Source organism: Ptychodera flava, chromosome 2, assembly GCF_041260155.1.
Source record: "Ptychodera flava strain L36383 chromosome 2, AS_Pfla_20210202, whole genome shotgun sequence".
Classification (NCBI taxonomy): Eukaryota; Metazoa; Hemichordata; class Enteropneusta; family Ptychoderidae; genus Ptychodera; species Ptychodera flava.
This window is the reverse complement of record NC_091929.1, coordinates 14043801-14062201: the sequence shown is the minus strand read 5'-3', so window position 1 is coordinate 14062201 and position 18401 is coordinate 14043801. Positions and strand designations below refer to the sequence as shown.

General features: G+C 34.7%; 1 protein-coding gene across 7 annotated transcripts in view; it reads right to left on the bottom strand.

Moving 5' to 3' along the window:
* The window catches only part of LOC139115307 (sodium/myo-inositol cotransporter 2-like), a 45816-nt gene that overhangs the window by 17763 nt on the left and 9652 nt on the right, over positions 1–18401 (bottom strand). For 5 of the 7 annotated variants that reach the window (XM_070677351.1, XM_070677331.1, XM_070677373.1 and 2 more), the window contains 6 exons: positions 14760–14855; positions 6570–6641; positions 5681–5785; positions 5244–5303; positions 4423–4527; positions 685–790 (listed from right to left, as the gene is read on the bottom strand). In XM_070677351.1, the coding sequence (XP_070533452.1) occupies positions 685–790; positions 4423–4527; positions 5244–5303; positions 5681–5785; positions 6570–6641; positions 14760–14855 (544 nt within the window). Of the gene's footprint in view, positions 1–684; positions 791–4422; positions 4528–5243; positions 5304–5680; positions 5786–6569; positions 6642–14759; positions 14856–17218; positions 17330–18401 lie in introns of those variants that run through there. The other 2 variants (XM_070677343.1, XM_070677365.1) reach the window with 2 other exon arrangements.

The following is an 18401-nucleotide window of genomic DNA, read 5'->3' as shown; positions in this document are numbered from 1 at the left end:
TGTTTGAGTACAGCATTATTTTGTTCCAATTCAATGTCACATACCATCAGACTCATAATCAAATCCTATGGGCCACCACAGTAGTGTTGAACTTAATAGTGCTACTGCAAAACATTCAGCAGGAAAAATTTATTGACAGGTTTTAGATTAATGTAAGCTTCAGCACCGATAAGGCTTTCTTGTGGGCAAGTCCATTGAAATTTCCACAGGTGATGAAAACAGCGCCCCCAGAGGTGGTTCTGCAGAAACCTAAGCCACTGCAATGATTTTCAATCCCTGAATATTACCACAGAATGCTACAGCCATCTTTCACAACAGTCTGCAATTTGATTCAAGCAGATAATGATCTCCGCAAAAATATTTCACATCCAAGCTAAATTTTAGCCAGAAAAGCATCACTGAAAGTACCTTCATGGATAAGGTAAACTGAGAAGTCAATATTGTATATTTGACACCATTAGAATTGGGGAAATTTACTGATTTGAAAAAACAAAGAAAAAATATCATTTTCTATCACTGTTTGTCTCCTGGTTTTAATCTGAGTAATGATATGAAAGTTTGTCTCTTTCATCTTAAAGGTAACATGACTTCACAGACAAACAGATATCAGTATGAATATGGTTACATTTGATGTTTTCATTGTGATAAACTGTTACAAACAGTGTGAAAATAAAAGATACACACCTGTGACAGCATATATCGCTGTAAGTGCTAAGATGACTGCCACTGATGCATACAGGTTCCAACCAATCACAACTTGAATAAATAATGATGCAGAATATATGTCAACCTAAGAAATGAAACAATTTAGCTGTTAATAGTGACTTATCTTAAATTTGTTTGCCCTTAGTAGTGTGTCTGAAAAGTATACACAGTTATAAAATATGGTTTGACACTGTAAAAGTAAAGTGAAACACTGATAGTTTCAAATAGAAAGTGTTCCAGGGACAAATATTCAAACATTCAAATTTTCACAATGCTTTGCTGGTATGCTGCTTGTTTGGAGTTTGATTAGTACAAGAAGTTTTCACTGTCTTAATTGCTTTTGTGAAAATCAAAATTTCAATTTCACCAAATATGGATTGTTGAACCAGGGCAGTATGATAATATATATTACAGTCCAAACAAAGTGACTATGTGCCTGAAGGTAGGTGACAATTTGCCCATCATCCACGGGGCAAAAGGTCAACTGCCACAAGGGTACATAGTCCCTTGCTTGAGCTATACGGTAATGTTTTTATCACATGCCTCTCTTACATAGTTTTTACTCCAAATCTTTTATTTTATTGGCAAATGACAATCATGTAATCATACCGGTATGCTTTACTTCCATTTTAGATGAAAATTGGTTGAGAAAATGGTAGTATTTTCATCATCAAACCGTGCATTAATATATTTAAATCACTGTTATGCGGTATATCAAATTTTTTATACATAACTTTCAAAAATAGCGTCAATGACACTGTAGCTCCCATCCTGGACTATTTAGTGTTTGTTCTCTGGTCAGATATTTGAACATGTGTGAAATGGATAAAGTGCATGAAGTGAAAATACTTAAATGAAATGTACTGGAGACAGTGAAATATGTTTAATGTAATTATTCAGAATATAAATGGAAAAAATACAGAATTAGATATATCGAATACTGTGATACAACCATTAACTCAACAAGTCATTTACAATGACATAGTCCCCACTTGTAATAGGAGTATTAGTCTTGATGGGGCAGGAAAATGTGGTCATTAAGAAGTATCACTGGAGTGTATATGTTGAGATCTATGGGCACATAGGTCTATGTCGTTGTTCCCAATTTGAAACGCATGAGGCATGTCTAAGTTATGGTTCTAAATCGGGAAAAAGATCAGACCTCTAGCAGTATTGGCCAGCCAAGAAATACATATGCGCATTATAAATGAGGTACAAGATGTGATATCTTAAGGTCTAATATCCTATCAAAATTGGAGGGTATAGAACTTGTGGTTACTGAAATATGCATATATATGTATAATCAAGGTCAAAGGTCATCGAGGTCACATGACATGCCAAAAAATCAGATCTCTAGCTCTATTCGCTTGCCCAGAATTAGATGTGTACATAATTAATGAGGTAAAGCGTGTGTTGTCATAAGGTCTCCCATCCTACTAAATACAAAGGACATAGCACTTGTGGTTACTTATTTATTGACATAAACATATATTTTAGGTAAAAGGTCATCGAGGTCACATGACATTTGGTCAAAAAATTTCTCTCCTATAGTTATCCCTATATACCAAAAATCAGACATCCAGCTCTATTGGCTCGCTCAGAATGAGATATGCGCATAATTATTGAGGTACAGTATGTGGTGTCATAAGGGTCCAATCATACCAAACATGAAGGGTGTAGCACTTGTGGTTACCGAGTTATGGAAAAATATGTATATTTGAGGTCAAAGGTCACCGAGGTCACGTGAGATTTTGTCAAAAAATTGTTTTGCTAAGTTATCCCTATATACCAAAAATCAGACCTCTAGCTCTATTGGCTCGCTCAAAATTAGATATGCGCATAATTAATGAGGTACAATATGTGGCGTCATAAGGTGTCCCATCATACCATGAAGGCTGTAGCACTTGTGGTTACTGAGTTATGGACAAATATGTATATTCGAGGTCAAAGGTCACCGAGGTCACGTGACATTTTGTCAAAAAAATTGTATTGCTAAGTTATCCCTATATACCAAAAATCAGACTCTAGCTCTATTGGATCGCTCAAAATTAGATATGCGCATAATTAATGAGGTACAATATGTGGCGTCATAAGGTGTCTTATCATACCAAATATGAAGGATGTAGCACTTGTGGTTACTGAGTTGTGGACAAATATATATATTTGAGGTCAAAGGTCACCGAGGTCACGTGAGATTTTGTCAAAAAAATTGTTTTGCTAAGTTATCCCTATATACCAAAAATCAGACCTCTAGCTCTATTGGCTCGCTCAAAATTAGATATGTGCATAATTAATGAGGTACAATATGTGGCGTCATAAGCTGTCCCATCATACCATATATGAAGGGTGGTAGCACTTGTGGTTACTGAGTTATGGACAAATATGTATATTTGAGATCAAAGGTCATCAAGGTCACATGACATTTGTCAAAATATCCGAGATATCTGCGTGAACGGATGGACTCACGGATGGACGAACAGACGGACATGACCCAATCTATAAGCTCACTGGACTTCATCCGTGGGGACTAAAAATTGTGTCACTGCATCCTTTTTGCAATATGAATACGATGAGAAACTAAATTTTTATTTTTCGTGGCCTTATACATGGGAGTCTATGGAGATCTGCCTTATACATGGGAGTCTATGGACGAGTAAACTAAAAATATGCAAATTTCACCACGATTTGCCCAAATTTGGGAAAGGTCACTCCTATGCACTTCCATACCAAGTTTCAAATCAATCGGACTTGTGGTTTCAGAGCAGGAGATTTTTTGACCAAAAATGGGAGAAAATTACAAAAAATTCATGAAAAATAGCAAGTCCAAGATACTGACCCAAGATGTGCACAATCATTTCATGTCAGCCCAAAGTACTTACATGCTAATTTTTCATGTAATCTGCTCAGTGGTTATTGAGTTTTTTCGATTTTGACTGTTTTTACATTTTTTCACTTAATTTGCATATTTTTGGCAATGACAACTTCATTTGAACAAAATCTCATCTACAGCCCATCATCCATGTACACACCAAATATCAAGATGAAATGTACAGCGGTTTTGGAGTTTTTGATGTTGACGGACAGACATACAGACATACAGACATACAGACACACAGACATACAGACATACAGACATACATACATACAGACATTTCCCTAGCCTATAAGAATAGCTTCCATTGCATATATACATATGGCTATGGGAGCTAAAAAAACCGTCTTTTGTATGTAAATCATTTAGTTTGAACATTTTCAAATCCGAAAATGGTCAAGTTGAAAATAGTTCCAGTCCATTTTAAGTCAAATGATGACTAAACAGGTCCTGTATTCCATAATATTGAATTGGAACATAGGGTACTGGTGTGTGACAATTACCCTTTCTATTTTTAATACTTCAATGTACAATACATTAAAATAGAAAATAAAGCCTTGAAAACACATTACGTTGTATAAAATATACAAAGTTGTTCTAGTACAGATTTTAGTGCAGATCAAAATATAGAGACCGGACAACTACAGTTTGTGCTGGCAAGTTGAACAAATGGATATTTTTACATTATTTTAGGAGTAAAACAAAAAGCCATTTCACAAACACAACAAAAATGAACAATTTAACAGCGGTAAATCCCTTATTTTATTACTTACAGTCATAACACAATATGCATTCAAAAACACAAGTGAAGCTATAATGATATATTGAAAAAAAACAAAACTTACAGAAATTTTTACCAGTACATAGAGGGCCAGAGATAGGACAGCTATGTACACTTGTATTCTCTTCCCACCAAATCTTTTCTTCAGGTACTCAGGCATTGTGTAACACTGAACAGATAATAGTGAAAAACAGCGCTAGTGGTCACTGTACTCCCATTGGAACAGAATCAATGTACATGTACATGAGATCATGTGCCATTTATACTGGTCAGTGTAAAATAATTTTGCGTTTACTGGAAGACTACATTTTCAGGCAAAAATTTCACAATTTCAACAAATCTGAATTAGGTCATACAAAGCAAAGTGAAACGGATGTTTTCATCAAAGAATGAGAAATTAGCCCAAAAAATTTACATTATATTTCATTATCATTTTTAAACAAATTTAATCAAGGAAGATCCCTGGGAACAGTATCAGAGAACATTTTTGCAGAAAAATGAAAAAACTAAACTCCAACACATACACACACACAATAGCTGGCTCTCTCTCTCTCTCTCTCCTCTCTCTCTCTCTCTCTCTCTCTCTCTCTCTCTCTCTCTCTCTCTCTCTCTCTCTCTCTAAAACATGTCTCTTTATCTTGATATTCACAATATCAGATATATTTTTTCACATAGAATGATTCCCTTTCTGCCTTTTTCCTGAACATGTCTGCTTCTGTACATTTGTGATGGCACACATACAAATAAAATGATTTATCAGTTTCTATACATCATATTTTTGCCGCCTTTTTAGCTCTCAAACAGTTATAAACCATCACTGTTTTCCTTAATTATTCTCTCAATTCCGGATAAAATGTAACTAAATTTCATTTAAAATAAACTTACAAATCCAGCAATGTAGACTGGCAGAAAAACCCATCCAAGCAGCTGACATAAGTACATGGCCTAATGGAGAAAAATAAACATATAAATTCAAATAGACTGTTACAACAGATATTGTTGACGGTAAACATGTCTGGTACGCATGCAAAAATGTGAACTGACTTCCAAACTAAAATAATATTAAATTTGCAAGGATAATATCCACAGACAGAAAAGTGTCCTAAAGTCGAGATAGTTGGAGACAAAACTTTTTAACTCTTCCTCAAATTTTCACAGAGTTTAAAATCACAATTGTAAACACTGTGCATATTTTATATTCTCCTTGAATATTCTTTGTCAAATATTTTTATTTTTTTCGGATGAATTTTTTACAGATGCAAAATTGGACATTGAACTATACTTCACCCATACGAATGGAATTGTTTTCATGTTTGACTTACGTTGAGTTCATATGCTCCGATAGCTATACCAGTAGCGGCTCCAGAGCCAGCTAGTCCAACAAAATGTTCACTGCCAATGTTGCTTGAAAACAGAGATGCACCGACCTGTATCGAAATAATTATTATTTATTGCATATTTAACCTGCTCACCAGGTCCAACCGTTACCACTGATTGGTTTGGACCAAAGCAAGGTGGCGAATGGTTAAATCTTACTTGAGAATACAATTTACCCCTTTCAAGGTCAGCATGGTTTGACCCGGCCAATCCTATAATAGGATTGTGCTGGGTCAAAACATGTTGCTATAGTATTTGATATTGTAACTTCAACACAGGTAAATGGGATGAAAGATTATCCATACTTTCCCAATGGACTGTTCCTGTCCCAAGACCTAATATAATATGAATGCAGGCACATGTATACACACATGAAACAAAGAGTATAGGGCACACAGCAAATAATAGTCTTGTCTCTTCTTTAACTGTAATGGGATTATACTTAATACCTCAATTTTTTTCATCATTAATTACACGCAATTATTCACGAATAACCAAGATTTATATTTCACTAAATTTTACAGCAGATTGCTTTACTCTTAGCGAAATGCAACCTGAACAAAAACGCCGACCATGCACAAGGACATAAATTTCAGTATTTAGTAAATTACCTGATTTTATTTGAGTTTATCTGTGTTTAAAGTAAATTTTTCAAGAAAAAGTAAAAAATATTGTGTTTTCAGAATGTCCTGTACGTATATTGGATAGACGTGTAAAATTCTAGTCATCTTCATACTTTTGCTTTGTCACATGTCTGCAGTAGCGAAATATCCTGATTACGAAGGTGTCTAAAATACCAAGGTTTCACTGTTATTACAAGATAATGTAACTCACCATAAACCAGATCATGTTTTTACCAGCCAGGAAATAGCCAGCCAAGCTTGACCTATCATGACCTTTCATTGACTGGAAAAAAGTAAGAAAGAAATATTGTCAATGATGGTGAAGCTCCAGCAGTTCTAATATATGCAAATATATGCATAGGTGAAAAAGTAGTAAAGAGCCAGTGGGATGTAACTTTTGACGATTTTTTTCACCATTTTTTGTTATAAATGCCAATTGTACATTCTTACTCTACTCACAAAAGCGTGTTGTAATATCAACTATTTAGCCTGTCAACATACCGGTATATTTAAAATGTACTCTTATTGCTCACATTTAAATTCTTGTCTGGACCAGAATTCACTCGTTAACAATAACAATGCTGTCTACACATATGCATGCTGAGTTGACAAGCTGAATACTGTGTAAGTGTGTATCTCAACATGCTTTGGGGAATAGAGCAAGAAACTGTAGTTGACAGTAATAACAAAAATCATTAAAATCATTGAAAGTTAAAGCTACTGGCCTAAAGTTTAATGTTATGAAGCTCCGCTGAACTATGAATTTGTTTGAATTGTCGGTTTTATATCAAACTATTTGCCCTTCCTTAACCAGTCAGAAAAATTCAAAACCACAATAACAAAGTGGAGTAAAAATAGCAGAGGCTGTCATAATGGCGTGAAATATGTTCTAAATGATCCATTTCTTCTGGCTTTAAGTCTCTGCTGTACCAACAAATACAGCACTGTATGTCCAAAGATTCACCCCATCCCTTTAGTGTGTGTAAGGCATAGTCGGTGCTTACATTATCAACATGTCACATCAGTTCACTGATAACAGGTACTCAGTGCATGATACATTCTCAATATGCTCCATGTGTACAGTACAGGACAAGCAGAAAGGATATCCTATGATTACCGGTATATACTTCCCTTAACAAATGGAAATGCCCTCAAGCCTTCTCAGTACAGCTGCTTTTAATACTTCAGAACAAAAATAGTTTTAACCCTTTGAATATAGCCAAGACAATTTTTCTTTCAGGTCCAAAGATTTTTCAGATTTTTTCTAAAATTTGATCAGAAAATGTAGCCTATGAAAAGTGCTTACCCTTATGGTCCAAAATTATTGGAAGGATTACGGAAAAAAATCCTCAAAATGTGGTAAAATGTCGCACAAAATTTTGGTGGGAGAAATTACAGCACTCAAAAGGTGGAAAATATTACAGCAGTCAAAGGGTTAAATAAGATAGTTTGGTGGATTTATGAAAATTACTCAGTAGGAGAATTATTGGGTAAGAGAAATAATAAGAGCAAAAATTTTATAACAAATATAGAGTGCTTTTAAGACCAGATGTTGAATTCTCACTCGAATTCTTCCTTTCATGAAATTTAATTACAATCATTATCCTCCTCACTGCAGCAAATTCAGAAATCAGAGGTCTTCCGGATGTAAGCATATGCTGCATTGTAAATTCTGACATATGGAAGGATCAGATCAATTCACTGAATCAGTGTTGACAATTTGTTTGCATCTGTTGTAACTCATGAAATTAAAATGATGGTCACATTTCTCACACATTTTTCATTTTTATCTATTTTTTGTACTTTCAATATTCTATTTCAGCCGTTCTTACCAATACTTTGAACTAGAGTCGACCAAAGCTAAATTTGGATTCCGATATTTGCAATTATGGTTTTGACAATAATACATCACAAGACAGCACAGCCACATGAAGGTCACAAATTGAGTCTAATACTTGTATAAAAAGACCCACACACATATACCGGTACTGCATCGATTTGAATACAAATTAGTGGCTACCAGTGCTATCAATCCTGGCGGCAATAACATTTTTGAATATCATTTCAAAGTTAAAAAATACATGGAAATCCAATAGCTCATTGCATCAAAATGGAAAATATTACGTAATAATTTCAGATTATAAATCAAATTTGACGGGTTTTGTATGTGAATTAATTTGGAATAAACGAGAATGGGAGCTTCAACAAGATTTGCCTATGCCAGCTGTTACTCAGGCCAGTATCACACTGAGTGGCATTGATATCAAATAGAACAGTCTGTGCACTGTTACAAACTCTGCAATTGTGCCAGCACATTCAAGGTACAAATACCAGTATCTATCAACCGTAAATGACAAAAATAAAAAAACACACACTTTCGCTACACTTTTCCACTCTTATTCATGCCCTTTTTGAAATTTGATTTATGTTCTTGACAGCCACTTGTGGCATTTTACCCTACTATCAGATCTGCTTGGTAGCACTTAGCAGTGTAACATTCCAAAAGAGTGCTCAGTTTCTTTATAAACTTGCACAAGTTATTGTACACAACAATTACTGAGTCATTGTTTTTCTTTTTTTCCATTCCCAGATTTTAATTCAATTCATTCAATTCAAATTACTTTATTGTCCATTTAATGAAACACGCACATCCACAAATGGAAAATTTTCTTTCAGCACCACAAAGCTCCTGACTTACAATAAACATAGGGCCAAGTCCCTGAAGCTACTATAGACATGGATACAAATTAAGTATTTCCTGACTGTATGAAATTATCTCACTAAGGTCATCTTAGGGACCTGTAAACCAAATATTAAAGCTGTCTGACCAGCGGTTTTGAAAAAACAAGCGACTCAACAGTTGACAGAGCTCTGCTGTGTTATGTAGAGAATAACCTTTTGTGACACATGTATTGATGAAGGTGGATATCTTTGATAGCTCATTTCAGGATGGCCTGACCAAAAATGGAAAAAATTCCGTAAAAATACAGATTTGCATATTTCATCAGACTATATTAGTCTATAATAGCAAATAAACGAGAGTTAATTACATTCTAATTAAAGTAAACAAGACTTGCTTAAATCAAGATTTACGTCATAATAAAACAGCATATCTGTCAGGTTATAAAGAATCTTGAGCTGGTTATCTTTTATATTTTCATCCTATTAACCAAGCACATTTTAACTTTCAAATTAACATTGTAAGTAAGTTCTGTTGAATAAGTTGAGACTGTACATACTCAGAGAAAGCACACTGAAGAGACAAATGTTTGTAACTTAAGAAGTTCAAGGTCATCAAAAGCATTATAAGGAATCATGTTACACTTTCATTGCACTGTTTACACAGATTGCATAATTGCTATAAATAGCACAAGGAATCTTACAGCCCAGCTTTACCATAAAAACCCTATCACTTTGACCACTCTTTTATTGACCACTCTATTTTTTTTCCTCAAAAAGTAATCTTATTTTATCCTTACCAAGTCAACCATAAATGGAAATGAGAACTTTCTCTATCTCTATTTATTTGACCACCTATCATGACAAACTATTATGAGCAATTTCTTTTAGATAACATAAATGGTGGTTCAGAATATATCAAAGTTGGGATTCAGGAAAGTTGCCTTTACATGTTTTAATCCTCCAAGATGGTAAGCATTTCACTATGAACTGTCAAAAAAGGTGAACTTTCTGATAATTCCACACTAAAATTATTTTGGCTTTGATGATTAATTCAATTATTTAAAATCATATTAATTATTTTTTTCTGGGTGAATTGATAGGGTTTATACAGTACAAGAATTACATACAATGTAAGTCAAATTTTGACCAAAAATGACAAAAAATTCCTTAAAAATACACATTTGCATATTTCATTACAATTTGAACAAATCTAAGTTGGGTTATCCCTAGGGACCTGTATACCAAATAACAAAGCTGTCTGACCAGCAGTTATGAAGAAGAAAATTTTTTACCAAAAACACCTTTTTTGGCATTAATTTGCCTATTTTCAACAATATCAAAAATTAAAAAAAATAGTTTCTCAAAATCATATTTTTCATCTACACAACAAATATCAAATCAGTAAGTACTGCGGTTCTCAAGATATTTGAGTGGACGGACGCCTCACAAACGGACATACATACATACATACATACATACATACATACATACATACATACATACATACATACATACATACAGACTGACGACGGACGCCGGACGGATACCCATCCCAATAGCTTCTATAGACTATAGTCTATAGTAGCTAAAAACACACACACATATATACACAGTCTTGGGGAAAAATCAATAAATTACGTATAAAATTCCGAGTTTAAAACTGCCACAGCTGAAGGTATAAAAGACTTTTTGTACAAGTTTTTACGCGCAAAAGGTACCTTAAGTCGTCGACCTGACGGGGGGATTTTAAATTCTGTGCTGAGTGGGTGTGTTTGATCCTGATGGATCTGAATGGCTTTCCTCTTCAAAGATTGGTAATATATTACTGAAAGTTGCCGTTGTTTTATACCAACAATCTTTCCTACCAGATTGACGACTTGTGTTAACCCTTTTCCTGCCAAGTCCATATTTCACCACCAGGTCAAGATGGTTAAAATTAATGAAACACAACGTTCCATATGATGTATTTTAACATAATACTATACATTTGAAGGCTGTTGAAACATAATACTGTTAAGTTGATTTTTTTTGGACAAAAGGTGCTATAACATACCAAGCCAAGTGGGTGAAAATACGTCATGTTTTGGCTCAATACCGCTTTTTACTGACTTGGCTAATGGGGAAGTGATACAGTTATTACTGTCTGGCAGGAAAAAGGGTTAATCTCATTTTGTCCTTAACTGAGAGGTTCCCATACCAAGATACAATATTAAACGTTAAGATGCTCTCAACAAGCGAACGATACACAGTTACTTAAATATTCTTGCTGACATTAAAAGCCTCTCAGTTTCCTGAGAAGGAATAAGCGCTGAAACCTGAGCTGCCTCTGAAGCGACCTAAACTCTGTAATGTGAAAATAAGTATATTCCAACAAATTTAACTTTCTGTATTTAGTATTTTTCATATTCTTTTACTGTGCCATGCTCTGTGAAAAACAACAAACTCAAGTAGTTAAGTGCCTACGTTTTTATGGTTAAAAATCACTGTAACTTAATTTTTATGATATTTTCAGTATTTTTACTTCACAAAACAAGAGAAATTATTCTTCTCCTCCCTAGAGAAAACAGAGTGCAAATCTTGTGAACACAATGCACTGTTGCCATTACTGGCGAATGAGTTGGAATTGTGTTGACTAAAATTCAGTTGTTAACACCACACTGTGTTCACACATAACATTGGTAGAACTGGACATATTCAATTTTGAAACAGAACAAAAGCTGCAATGCACAACAGAACAAAAATAGAAACAACAGAAAATTCAAGGCTTATATGGAGCTACTCATTAAAAGAAATGTGTCCCATACGGTATAACACTCATCAATAACTGTCTCATTTTACCTGCCTGCGATGCACAAATATGAAATATTACCTATATAATTTGCTTTTACTACAAAGCGTTATTTTTGCACATTTGCACACACTTTTAGTAACATCTATATATTATTTTAAGAATTGTTCTCTTTAATTACATTGAATTTTTGTTCTATGGTCTGTGGTATTGTATCAGTCCCAATAAAACAAGCTTGTACATGTTTATCCAGGCAATATTAAACTTCCATTCAGAAATGAATCAGATTAGATCTATTATGGGCCTGATTTACATCCATACCAAGATTATCAATTTTATTATCTGGTATACCGGTATTATTCTAACTTTAGTTAAGAACGTAACATGTCATGTAAGACGGTTAAGGTATTACACGCCTCAAAAGTGAAAGACATTGATATTTGAAAGTCAAACTGGCTGCAACTCCTTTGTTAATTCTATAGGAAAAAATGTAATTTTTGATGTTTGAAAAACAAGGACAACAGAAATTTTTCCAACTTGGAGCTTTAAAATGAGCCCCACAAGTGATTGTAACAATGGGAGAGTCTGAATATCTGTCCCTGAGGTGAATTCTACCTTAAACCAAAGAATTTTGTATATTTTCAGTGTTGCCGCCAGGACGCGCCCTTGCGACAATGTCCCCCAAACGGAACCCGTTGTCCCGCATTCTTGCGTACTGCGGGTCACCTCGGGCGCACTCGTGTGTCGACTGTGTTGGATGTAGTCTACAAGTAATATATGTTACTAAACAATGACCTTTGTTTTGCATAATTATTTCCAGGCTTGCACATTACGTACTTTCGGACCTAGCCATGGTTAAAAGTAATAAAAACGTTGCACTTGATATCATAATTTGCTTGACCGTAGTCCGTCTGAGTTCTGATTGGCAACAGATACGGAGATACGGTAGACTGCTAGGATCGCCTGAAATTCAAGCATAGTGACGCGGTCCTAGTAGCTTGCAATTTGTTTCGTGAAACTAATTTGTTACAAAATAATACAAAATTTGATTTATAACTGACGCATGTTGTCCCCAAAATGTGCAAAATGTCCCCCAAAATAAACAGTAGGGGCACACAGTGTCCCCTGACTTAAAATTCCTGGCTGCAACACTGTTTTAATGACACAAAAAACTATACTCTCGTAATTGGTATGGCTATATGTCACTTTATTTGCAGTCAGCAGACAGAATTCAATGACACTGTTCTGAGTGTTCACTTTCCATTTTGTGTAAAATATTGTAACTTCCTATTATCTGAACGCCTACCAGTATGTTTCAAACATTAATTGCAAATTTCTAATATTGGTTGTATCTGTAAATTGTTATGGGCATGTACAGGGTTTTTGATGGATTGTTGACAGCCCCAGCCTCATGGCTTTTAGTTTTTTTTACTGGTCAAGTGTTAAAGGTACAGGAGTAAAGTACATGTACATCTAATTCTGACTAGTTGCAGTTGTTCAGTAAAGTATAGCAATTACACAATGTGGCTAAGACTGTGGTCGATTTTGTTCTGAATATTGTTAATGGGAGGCGCAATCTAGCAGTTAAGGTGGACTGCGCCTCGGGGACAGATATTCAGACTCTCAAACTTTTACAATTCTTTTCTATCATACACCTTGTGGGGCTCATTTTAAAGTTCTTGGTATAAGAAAACTCTTTACTGGCCTAGTTTTTCGAAATTCAAAAATTTCATTTTTCTCCACAGGGTTAACACAGGATGGCAGCCTTTTTGAATTTCTAATATCAGTAAATCTTGGGTGAACTGTTTTTCAAGTACCAAAATTGGAAAGTGACCCCAGACTTTTATTCTTGATTATTTGATATTGAAAGAGAATGGTTAAAAGATTCATTGAGGAAAGTTTGAGACAAACTTTTTAATTTAAGTCTTTCATCGTTGAGGCACATACTACCTTAAAGGCAAAAACGCGCATTGTCAAGTACAGCTGTATGCTTAAACTTGTACAAGTACTGATGTGATGCATAAAATGTACGATATACCGGTATATGTACAACAGTTAAGATGCCTGTAGTAAGGTATTTTGCATGTGAAAAGTTTATTAATTTATAAACTTTCAAAAAAAGTCATACATCAAGAGTGTACTTGTTATTTTTTAGAGTTTACAAGTTAGTTTTTTAAAGTTTTTTACAGTCTTGTATATAAACGTAATTTGACCTTTTGGTCACAATGTGTTTTGCAATAAACCTTTATTATTATTATTATTATATTATGAATCGATACTGTATATGAGATATTCAGATCAGTTTTGGCACAATAATAAATTCAACTGAGTACTTTACTTGTTTAACCTTCTGGCACCGACGTGTCAATTTATGCTCAGTACGCACAGTGTGTGTTCAATATTGTATACAAATGCCCAATGTATAAACTGCTCAGCTGGTTCAGGATAAGCTAAGTACTGCATGGAGTTAAATGTGCTGGTTATTGCTTTCAGCATTTATACCATGTACCTGTATCTACTTTGATTACCTACAGCAGTATAGTCTGACTCTGTGAATGTTAAATACCGTGTGTACCATGCAATAATGACATGCATACCATGCTCGATCTTCTGTTCGTGTAAACAAATTTAACACTTTAGTGTACGAACGATCAATTTTATTCCATTTTGTTTGCTTATTTTTCAACATTGAACAATTTTCAAATAAACATCACTACATTGATTTTGCAACAGTTGCTACACCTGATTTTTAAAAATTTCAAAAGGTTTTCCAGGCTTTTTAACCCATATGCATGCCAGCCAGACTCAATAACCTTTGACCTTTGTGTAACCTCCAGAGGGCAATGTCTCACACACAAGGTGAACTATACATGTATCAAAAGTAAAACTCAAATAAATGAGAGAATCCCTAGACTGTGAAAATTTACTCACCCACAGTCCAACTCCTACTACTAAAATGAAGTACAAGACAAGGGCTACGTAATCCCATACCACAAACATCTTGTATGCTTGGTGAAGATTAAGATCCTGAAAATGAAATTCCAAAATAAGTGTACACAGAAAATGAAAGCGTAATGGTTCTGTGAAGCTATTGGAAAAAACCTATGGCTGGTACCAATTTTGTTCAAATGCAAAATACATTCTTTCATCCATGATGTAATATTGATGTAGGTTTTTTCTGAACTACCTTTTATTGAAAAATGCACTTTCATTGAAAAATGCATTTTTCGTATTATTTTTATTTTGCTTGTAAAACAGTTTCTTCTGCTACTGGAACTCAAAAATCATGTCATCTTGTGTATTGTTCACCCTCAACATCAATGTATACAAGAATGTGTATCTGATAATGATAAATGTAACAGCTGTTGTCTCTTTAACCTGTTCACCCCTAAATACCATTGAACAGGTCCACAATCACCTTTGATAACAATGGATTTGGGTCAAACTACAGAGCTGAAAGGGTTAAATTCAATTAAATTGTCATGTGGGTGAGTGATCAGTGTGACCTTGAGAAGTAGGATACCCGGTAGTCCCCTTCAAGTCTTACGATTGTTTCGTTCCGAGTGTGGTGTATACCGGTTCATTGATGAGATTAAAACCCAACAGGTCAAGGCAGCAGTTCATGCAAACGGGTACCACGATGCAATCCGCCATTGTTGTCACCAAAAGAATACCTTTTGAACTCTGACCTTTTACGACACTGCCTTAGACTGTATGTATCTGTCATATATTGTAAGTCTGGTTCCATCACTGTAGCTGAGTGTTTATAGTGAGAAGCTATACAATATTGCATTCCATTCCTCTGTATATTATCAATGCATTGAAGAAATACCGGTATGGACATTGAAAATAGAACACAAATCTACCAAAATGGAAGCAGTATTCTAAGTAGACTGATACTAAACACAATCATTAACATACATTCTGAATCAATAAAATTGTGATGTTTTCTGTATTCACAAATTCTACTAACACTCATTGAAATAAGTCTTTAAAATAACGTTAAGAATCCTTTACAAAAAGAGGTTATAAATTTTATAAAACCTTTCAAAATTTCAACAGAACATTTTGGAGTTTTAACTGTCAGCTGCATGCATATGGATGAAGAAAAAACAAAACACTTGGATGTCGTGTGGTTCATTCAATACCATACAAAGACAGTCGGTGCATTGAAATTTTTGCACAAAACATAATTTTCCCATTTCTGTGTTTGGGGAGAGATGAATTGAACCATATTCATCATATTAGGCTTTTAATTTTGCTATGACCAAGCATAGCTGAACAGTCACTGCTATTTGTGATCTGCAGAGTACTACTCGGGGCAATGCCATATGTTCAAACAACACATAAGCTATACAGCGTCCTTATTATTGTCACAATGTGACAGGGTACTGCATTGTAACTGACTGAGAATAATTCACTGTTGCTACATATTAATACACACATAATTTTCCCATCCAGCATGATTGGAACAAATAGTTCTTACTTGATAAGGGAACTTCTCACATTGTCGCATAAGCTTCAAGAAATTAAATTCTTTCATTTAGATCAAACCAACTCCACATTATCGGAAAAAAGTTCAAAACTACGAAATGTTGATGTCTGCCTTAGAGTAACGGTACAATGTAGCATTTTTGTACAGCTACTGAAGAAAACGTATCCCCTGGCTATGTAACATCATGTTATTTAGCCAGGGGATACGTATTCACATTGTCAAGTAATCAATCACATTTGAGTTCCCAATCATACACGTAGCATGACACGAATGCGTTGCAAACAGTTACTGTCAATTTGTCTGTACAAGTGTGCAGTTTTTGTTTATATTTACGAACAATGTAAAGAGAATTTGTAATCATAAAATACAAGTGTAAAAATGAAGTTTACTAATTGATTGGAGGACAAACCCCCTCCCCCATAAATGAACAAAATTCACTTTATGAACTTTAATATATGCGACGATCTGAGAAGGTCCTTACATCTCAAATTTGATGAGTATAGTAATGCTGTCATGCGATTTCTAATACTCAGTTTAAAGTAATTATTAACAAAAAGTCACAAAAAATGTATAAAATATATGAAATAAAAATTGAAACCAGAATCATGTTATCTTCGATCAAAATGATGTGAGAACTGAGTCATCTGTTGAAGTGTTTATTCGCATAGATTAGAGGATGTGAGATGAATCGGAAATTCACCACTGCCAGACAAAACATAAAGTGACGTACCAGGTTCTGTATGCTAGTGACACAAAGAAAGACACGTCAAAACAGACAACAGCAGAAAGAATACCAGAACCCAATAACTCACAAAACGATAACAGTTACATTTTTAAAAACGTGTTCAGACGAATCAGAATCCCTGGTTGATGTGAAAAGAAAAGCCAAACTTACTGTAAAAGAGTAATGTAGGTGTACTGCTATCATGCGTGGTGCGGCCGCTACACTGGAACCTTAGCCGTGATTGGGCTGTATATTATTGTGGCATAGTCACCACGATGACTCCATTCCCTGAGATATTTTTATCCCCACATCTATGCAAAATTTTACTGGTACGTAGCAGACCATACAAATATACAGTCACAAAGCTTGTCAATTATAACCATGAGAACTAGACAGAAAAAAAATCTACTTGTTTTTGAAAATTTGAGCCAGTCTTGAGAAGCGTCAAATTTCCCAAATTCAGATACAAGCATGGATAATGCTAAAAATTCCACACACAAAATAAATAAGTCACAGTAGCTGTTGACATAGAGATATACAAATGATGGTATCTAAATGAGCTAACCACTCTGTGTCAATATAAATATCATCTGACAGCCTTGTTTGCCGTCTTAATACATGTACTCAAATATATCATACCGTAGAATATGTCATTTCTCCTTTTATCGGGAAGTGGAAATTATTTAAACTCTGTTTGACAGCTTTTTTCTTGAGTGCTCATTGAGGAAGGCACCCCAGACATCACAACTTGTATATTTACATAAATCATAAATAAAGTACCGGTATAGTGTTACTCCTAGTCTAGAATCCAGCAGGTATATTTTATGTGGCTCTGCAAATTCTCTAAAAAATCACCAAACCTTACCCTCTCAAAATTTGAACACCAGAAATGTCACTTAAGCATAAAAAACAAACTGTTCAACTTGAAGTACAAATGTGACGTCATGGAGACATATGGCATTGTAAAGCATTCTCTGATTGGTTATAAATTCAGTTGCACTCCACTTGGGTTACCATTACAACCAATCAAGTGAAAGTTTAAATCGCAATAGCTATTGGTATCACAGTTAGTGTTCTTGGTGAATTACCATTTCTTCTAAGGCTAGGAAACCAAGAACACAAGACATATATATCAGCCTTAAGGGATTTGGGGATCATTGGAATGACAGCCTGTTGTTGCAACTTTGACAGTTCTGGATGGTATTGGTAGATCACATTTGTAAATGTTAAAGGGACAAAGTCGGCAATTTTTTCATGAATTTTGTTTGATACGAGATACTACTTATATTGTTTAACATGTTGAAAGATTTGACCCTGGTTTTAGACATGATACATGAAACCATGGCGAAAATGA